General features: G+C 36.7%; 1 protein-coding gene across 1 annotated transcript; it reads right to left on the minus strand.

Moving 5' to 3' along the window:
• Window positions 1-4,502: 4,502 nt before the first annotated feature.
• On the minus strand, window positions 4,503-7,857 carry stmn1a (stathmin 1a). The gene is made up of 5 exons (XM_067426256.1): window positions 7,746-7,857; window positions 6,618-6,668; window positions 6,343-6,515; window positions 5,108-5,299; window positions 4,503-5,025 (listed from the first exon to the last, which is right to left on the minus strand). Exons 2-5 carry the CDS (start codon window positions 6,631-6,633, stop codon window positions 4,960-4,962), a joined length of 447 nt encoding a protein of 148 aa, XP_067282357.1. The 5' UTR covers window positions 6,634-6,668; window positions 7,746-7,857; the 3' UTR covers window positions 4,503-4,959.
• Between the last annotated feature and the right edge of the window lie 869 nt (window positions 7,858-8,726).

Here is an 8,726-nt window from a genome sequence, read left to right on the forward strand (position 1 = left end):
GTTGAAATTGCGGCACCCATCAGACTTTACATGATGACGATAGCGTAGCGACGGGGAAGCAGGATGCCGCCATGGAACATCACTCGTTCGAATCAGCTATCACGTCTGTTTTAAGTGATTTAAACTTTTCAGTTTCGTTACAACCCGAGCAAAGAACAACACTCGGCTACCAGATGTGGATTACACCGGCTACTTTGATGAGGAGGATGGGGAGTGTGATCTTGTGTTAAAACTACACAGCAGCTCTGTATCTGGCCTTTCTGGGCTTATTTCCTCACACTAGATCTGGTAGCCTAATCATGTAAACATGTTGAATAAATAACTAGCGTAACTATGCTCAAGTCTGAGAATTTTCTAATACATCTGAAATGACTGAATTTGAATAAAGTTTGTGAGTCACAATTTTCCAAAGACTCAAAATATTGCAATCACGTTCTAATCGCAATACAAATGCCTTACAACGGGGGCAAATGCGATCAGAGCTTGATGTTTTCTATTCGACCGTCAATCCGAGATGTTTCAGTCGGTCTGTGGACACCAGCTATAAACATTTATTTTACAACAACATCAAAAGCCGTCAGAACTAAGACATTGCAACATCTTCCTCGAAATCACAAACAGAGAATTGCTGTCTCAGATGTTTCTCTGTCGCTGTAGGCTACGTCATCGTCTGTTGGTGACGCCCCTTTGGCAGGGCTGGACTGGGGCTAAAATTCGGCTCTGGTATACCAAGCACATCCGGAGCATGAGTTCCACGTGAATGTTTTTGCTGGGGTTGGGGCCTTAAATTGGAGTATATAAATAAAACTAGGACAAGGACAAATAATGATAGATATTATCGAATTTGCTGCAAATGCAGATAAACTTAATATTGCTTTTTTGTCACACAGAAATGCCCTTGGCAGTAAAGCACTGATGATTTTGAGCTAGGATACAGTAAAGTAAATTTACTGCTTTTAAATGGTCTCATCATTTACTCACTCTCGTGTCATTCCAAACCTGCATGACTTCTGTGAAACACAAAATAAGATGTTTTGAAGAATGTTGGCAACCAAGCCATTTTAGTTAACATTTGAATATTGTATGAACAAAAAAACACTCAAATTATTTTATTTTATGCTACACAGAAATAAATTCATTTAGGTTTGGAATGACATTAGGGTGAGTAAATGATCACATTTTTGGGATGAACAATCATATTTTTCAAGAGTAATCACATCATTTAAGTAAGACACTGATAACTATCTTTCAGTTATTTTATGGAAAAATAAACTTTTCTTTCTCTGAATCTAAGGTGAACAACCTTATTATGCATCTAACAAATAAACGATTTGTTAGACGAAATAGAGGAAAAAGTTATATTACGTCTAATGCAAATTAGAAAATTATATACTGATAATAAGCAACAATGCTATAGTCTCTGGAAAGAGGTTTGCTTAAGTGATATTTATGTTCCACGTGGTTGTGCTGGTAGACAATGCAGTAGGGAAAAGAGCTGGAATCCGTTTCAACAGCCTTGAACATGAAGATCTGTGGATAATGATCTCCTGGGGCGCCAAAGGGTCCTAAAATCTGGAACAAAACAGATGAGGCCCTGAAGTAGTTGCAGAAGATCCTTAATTTGCCACATGCAGACGAAGAAACCCTGAAGTGAAGGTGTGCTCTCCTGACCTTAACCTCTTGCAAATGTCTCTGTGTGTCTTCTGCCTCTCTGGACCATACACAGAACTTGGTCAATCCGCTTTTGTCTCTCTGCCATGAAAACTCGGGATGTACTGTAGTCATCTCGCTGGACTAAACTCAGAATGTAGTGTTTCATAATGTCTCTTTCCTCACAGGCTGGAGGCTCAGAATATTGTCGTATCTGTTGCGGCCTCACAAGCCTTTTGTTGTCTCTCTGGATAAACCAGAGGCTCAGAATGTTATGGTGTACCTGTTATGTCTCATCCCTGCAGGACAGAATCAGAAATTGGTTGCTCTGTCACAGTCTGCCTTTATCCTTTTCCGACGAGGAGGAGATTGCATTTTGGTGCTTCTCCATCCAAGTGCTGTGATTGACCGCTGGCATCAGAAGGGGAACACACAGTGTTGCCCACCCTCTTTACCCCATGGAATTCATTTGCATACTGTACACAGTTAGAAATCTTTAAAGTTTACCAATGTATTTCTCCCTTTTCAAACCACCATCAGAATACCCGTGGCAATATTCTAAATTAGCACCAAACATGATGAAAAAAGATTGAACTGTCATGTGTTCATTCATTTGTTCATTAACAGCTGAATCTGTGTAAGCTGTTGCATTACAAATAGCTGTCACTGAGAATACATGTGTACTTTCCAAATATAGTTATGAATGGATTTGGATGGATCATTGTGTTCTTTCTTTGTTTCACCCACTACTGCTGAGGATTTTTTAGGGCAGTAATAGAACAGGACATGGATTTATCTCTAGATGTCCTCCAGTTTCACATGAGTAGATTACAAGTATTTTCTGTTGATTAAACTACTTCCAAGTGCATTTCAATTGTCCATTTTAAGATAGATTCATAATTTAAAACTGCACATAATGTAACCAGTATTACATTATTGTAATAAAATGTTCATTATATATGTGTATATATATATATATATATATACAGGGCCGTGCACAGACATTTTGAGGGCGGTGGTCCAAACCAAAAAAGGGGGCACTATAAGGGGGTTGAGTAATCTTAATATAGAGAATGAATATCAAACCATTTACAATGCATACTAATTTAATTTAAGTTGTTGTAATTATACTTTCAAAAAGTTTATACTGCGTTGATATCTTTTTCCAGAACATGAAACAAATTGACATAACCTCCAACATTGTAGACCTTCAACAAAAACATCAACTGCCCACTGCCCAGTATTTGCAACAGTGGACAGACTGGCGGATCACTGTAATATATCCCTGAGCAGTGTTCTTCAGTGTATCCTGGAACGCCGCTGTAAACAGTCTGGTCTTACGGTTCACAAGCTTGCCTTCCGTGACCATCAAAAAGCTTATCTTAAAGGGTTACTTCAGCGATTAGCATATGGATTTGCTGCTGCTAGGGTGCATTAGATTTCTAGGCTACATTGTAATAACTTTTAAAACAGAACCAAAAAAAATTCCATTAGAGTACATTTTTATTCTTAAATTTCTTTAAAATTTATTCTTAAAAAAAAAAAAAAACATTTAAATATTCATGCAATTCTTATTCTTATATTTTTATTAAACATAAAGTATTGGTATTCCTTTATTTTAAAAATCTAAATCCAGTCTTAACCTGCCTACAAAATCCACCAGATTACTGACACTGTTATAAATCAAGTGCACAAATGTTGTTTATAAAAAATAAAAAACACCTTAGTTTCAGTATTGCAATGAGATGCGAGTGTGATATATCTGCTTCAGCCAGTGCAGCACAGAGCACAAGTTAAGTAAACATGTTGTTACTTGTTACAGTAAGTTACAAGCAAAAAGTTACAGCAAAAACAAAGCTTAAATGTACATCAGAGGGCATGCTGGAAAAAACAACTTCCATCATGTACAGTGATTTAGATATTTAGAATGTACTGTAAATTAATACCAAATTGCTTTACATTTAATAAATATTTAAATCTGTTGCATTTCATAGGTAGTTTCAGACTGGATTTGGCTTTTGTAATAATCGAACGGTAAATTACTCGGTTTTTTTTATGGTTTCAAAACTATGGAGAAAATCACTTATCCACCAGTTACAATAACTGAGGAAATGTCTACATTTTCCCAAACTTATCATGCACGGACAGTGCATACCATCTACTGAAGACATTTGGTAATACATGGAAATTATATAATCTCATGCAAGACACGTCTATGTATAATTTTTTTTCCAACAACTTAAATTGTCCAAAATGTAAATAAACTTTAAAAAAAAAAAAACAATTAAACAAAAAAAATAAAGATAGTAATTTAGTTCACAGCAATATTCAGATTCACGGGAATAAGACTAGGATCAGATTTCATCACCTGACCAAAAGAACATTGGTTTGAATTAAGAATTTTGACAAAACAAAATCCACTTACTATGCAATAACAACTTTGCATATGCTCCATTTTGGCCTGATCAAATCAATTATTCAAAATAAAAATCAAAACTAACTATTTGAATTGCCCCGTATTTTAAACCATACCTTGCCTCAGCTGGGACACTTTAAAAAAAAAAACTAATGCACATTGAGATGAAATGTGTTGAACATGTAGGGGCAAACACTACTTTCAACACTAGAGGGAGACACATTCCATGTTATATCTGGTCCTCTTGGATAAGGCTTCTCAGCGAAGCTTTAAAATTATCAACTTTATTCTCGACTACATGCAAGCACAAGTTTTAGGTTGATTAATATTAAATTCTATTTGCTTTCATGCAGACACTTGCATTTCTATACTGCAATACATGAAAGGCGAATTAATATTTAAACATTTAAATGCTAGTAAAGCACACAGCAAACAATAGTTTCAGGATCTTTTTTATTTAGTATAACAGTAAGACGACTAGATAACCGTCAAAGATGTCAACATTTATTGCTATTTTTGCATTTCACATGTAAAGCCCTCCAATACCCATCCTCAGACTAGTACAAAGGACAGTCATGTGCTTACAGCAACAAAAACACCTTGTGAAAGCAGAAAGCTTAAGGAATGCAGACTGTAACAGGCATGTTAAGGATTTAAGCACATCATACACAATCCTCATCAGGTTCTGAAGACAGCTAATATAAGACAATGACAAAGCTGCAGTCCAAACAGTGCAGATATGTAAAAGTAGAGTTGATCAAGGTGTAAAACCACTTCTATATACAAAGACGCATTTTTTTTGGTTTGCTTTCTGAATATAGACCATGATGAAACCGTACTGTCTCATGTGAACTCAAAGAAAGAAGAAAGAAAATTCAAAATCCCCAATAATTTTAGTTTCCTTCACCGTTGACCTCTTTGGTTTCTTTGTTCTTTCGAACCACTTCCAGCTTCTTGTCCTAGAATTAAAGAAGTAAAAACGATTATATTTCTTTTATTTGCACAAAAGTCAGCTTTACAAAATATACCATATCACAATACCTTCTCTTTAAACTTCTCATTCATGGCTGCCATGATTGCTGTACGGTTTTCTTTGCTAGCCTCCATTTTCTGGTTCAGTTTTTCTTCTGTTATCTTGCTGAAATTGTTGTTTTCTTCTAGAGCTTTCTGAAGCACCTCCTTTTCATGCTCACGCTTCTCTGCTAAGTGCTTCAGAACCTCTGCTTCATGAGACTAGGGGGCAAAAAAACAGGGGTGGGGGTGGGAAGACAACCTGTCAAGCTAGGAATATAACATTGTCAGAAGAAAACAACAAATGTCCCAAGTTAACTCCAGTAATAGATCAAACAGAAAAACCTGTGCAACGTCACATCTTTCACTGATAGATTTTTTGCATCTGGAGAAAATCCTCATACACACCCATTTATTATTGCTAACGCATTTGATGTAGACAGTCAAACCAAAAATTATTCAGACACCATACATGTTTACTAGTGCAAAGTAGCAAAAAAAGTAGCAAAATAAAGTGGCATTACAAAAAAAATGTGGCATTATAACCAAAGATTCTTCATAAAGTGGACTGCCAGAAAAACTTTATTTGGGACCAAATTATTCACACTTTGACGTGACCATATTTTGCTCATTTCATTTTTGGGTGAACTAACCCTTTGTGTCATTAATGACTAACCCTAATGACGTTCCACACCCGCGAGACCTCTGTGCATCTTTAGAACACAGTTTAAGATATTTTATATTTAGTCCGAGAGCTGTTCTCTTCCTTCATGAAAGGGTATGCACACTATACTGTCTATGTCCAGAAAGGTAATAAAAACAAAGTAATCCAGCAAATAAATAGTCAAACACTTGCATATACTCTCAGACTAGATATAAAATATCTTAAACTGTGTTCCGAAGAAGAACGGTGGCCTTACGGGTGAGGAACACATTAGGGTGAGTCATTAATTACATCCCTTTAATTTATTATTATTTTTGTATTGCTGATGTGCCTTTTACACCACAGACTGAACACAATGAAGCATTTATTGGCAACTGGTAATGACCTAAATTGGTATTATCTAATTGTGTATTTAAACAGCTGACTGGTGACTGCAATCCATTACATGCCCTTCTATCAAAAGGTATCTTGCCATATGTTATTACCAAATAAACTGTTAACGTAGGAAAGCGGTGAAGGGGTCTAAATAAATGTTGGTTTGACTGTAAAATGTAGTTTTGCATGCAGAATAGTGTCCCAAAAAAAAAGTAAAGATATGCACCTTGCGCCTCTCTTCTGCAGCTTCTAGTTTTCTCTGGATCTCCTCCAAGGAAAGATCCCTTTTCTTTGGAGGGGAGAGAGGGAACTCACCCGTGGCATCTGGAGCAGGACTCCCAAGAATGACCTCAAAAGCTTGCCCAGAGGCACGCTTGTCCAGCTCCTTAATCTGAATATCTGAAAACAAGTTTACTTGTTAACTGTCGAATTCAAGGATGATCACTGCCTCATATTTATCCAGATTCTAGTTTGACGCGTGCATGAATACAGGAATATTACCACTTAAAGAGGCCATTGCTGCAGAGGACTAAGTTACAGATCCACGTATGCCTGAAAACAAAAACATAAGGGTTCCATTTTTATTGTAGTCACCATCATCCTGGTCATACTGTACACACTTGACTACTTGGATATCTAAATTAGGAAATATCAGACTTGGATTTTATATAATTAGCTCAAAATAAATCCCATAAAAAGACTAATCCTCAAATAGCCTTTTCTCATTTTTTGAAAATGTCTTAATGTCTTAACAAGTAAACTTGATATACCCCCTGGTATCCCAAACGGTAGGTTGTCAAATTGACACTTTTGAGAAACTCCGTCTCTAAAGCACAGCTAACAAATTAGGAAATTTAGCTGTCGACATGTGTATTTGGCGCGCAAATGTTTTCAGCTCTGCAAACTCGCGGTGGAAAAAAACTGGCGCGTATTCTTCAAAAACACACACACCGCACCGCCCCCTCCCCTAAACACTGTACCACACCTGCACGTGTGAAAACCACATACGAAGGACAAACATGATGACTCGTTGCCATTTTATGGTGTTCCTACTGACCTACTCTAGCATAAGACGCAAAATTTAAGTGCACTTAAATGTGAAAGGCGTTTTTATTAGCAACACGGAGAGAACAGATCCAAACAAAGACAGTCAAGGGGCACCGCGTGCACTCTGCACAGCTCCGCCCTGCTTTCTGCTCTATGAACACACAGGAACAAAATGCAAAACGATACTCTAACCTGCCAAGATGCTTTAATGCAGATGAATTGCATGCACGATATTCGAGAAGAAAAACGCATTATGATTGCAAATGTATGTTGGCAAAAAGTAGACCAAGCCGTAAACATGCATTTGACAACTTTTCAGATTTTGTAAGTTTTCAATATTGGTTTCAGGTTATACCAATACAAACTGCCTTTTATTTAAGCGTTTGCTTATACACGATCTAAACCTTGCAATGCAGGTAAACCTTGAAATGAGAGTTAGATAAACTTGAAACACTGACGAAAATAGCACCATGCATGCCATAATATAAATCTGCACGTAAATAATTCTACGCAGGTGGACAAATTGATATCTAGCGTGTTAATTTTTCAACGACTTTATCATAATAACGCATGCACACCCACCTTCAGACAAAATGATTCCAGGTTTGACGACAACGCTTGCCTCGCGCCGTTTCTGCCCTCAAAGCATGTCAAGTTCGCGCATAAAAGGGTCGAATTTATGTCGTCACATGTCTTTCTTGAATCCAATTGGCTGCTCTCACTGCCTCCCGGAAAATGTAGTTCTGTTTCAAACCAGACGTTTCTACAAAACCATGCGGGGGATGTTTATCTATTGCATTTTTGCAACTATTAAGATTCATTTGGGCAATATCGGAATGCAATATATGACAATTAAAAAAGTTTATTCTGACAAATAGTTTTAGACAGATGTGTTATGACGGCTGCTTGAGGTTACGTAACAACGTCAAAGCCAGGTGATTGTTGCTGATGATGAGGAAACCAACCTTAGTCACACAGTTCACTTAGTGGGCATGGGTGTTTATGTTTAAGGAGATTAAATATACTTTTTGTCTTTGGTTCTCATTTTAATTGTCATCAATGTCTAAGGGTTTTGAATATCATTTCCCCAATTTCCTCTGTTGTCATTGGAGAACTTTGAGCATGGATATAATTACAAGGCATTGTATTTTATTTTTCTAACCTGTACCTTCAAACCCGTGTCTGCATGAATTGATTTGTGACAATACCAGCAAACTAATATTGTCTGTGATTTCCATGTTGCATTCATTTCCAATAATCCAGGGTTGCCAACTTTTAAGTTCAGGTTGGAGTGAGATTTTTTGGGGGCCGGGGGGGGGGGGGGGGTAATGCTTTTGATCTTGATTCAGTATCAGTTTATATCTAGTAATATAGATATAATAATATGTTTCGTTTGGCACTCATAATAATATGTTTGTTTTGGCACTAGTTTAAAGATTTCTTGGGTCAAATTATATGTGCCATTCCTTAATATTCACTTGTGACTGCTTATATAAGTATCATTATTCATTAAAAAGATTAGGATGCAAGTTATTTAAGTTTTGAAATTTCACATTTAAAGAA

This window comes from Pseudorasbora parva, chromosome 19 (genome assembly GCF_024679245.1).
Source record: "Pseudorasbora parva isolate DD20220531a chromosome 19, ASM2467924v1, whole genome shotgun sequence".
NCBI classification, from domain to species: Eukaryota; Metazoa; Chordata; class Actinopteri; order Cypriniformes; family Gobionidae; genus Pseudorasbora; species Pseudorasbora parva.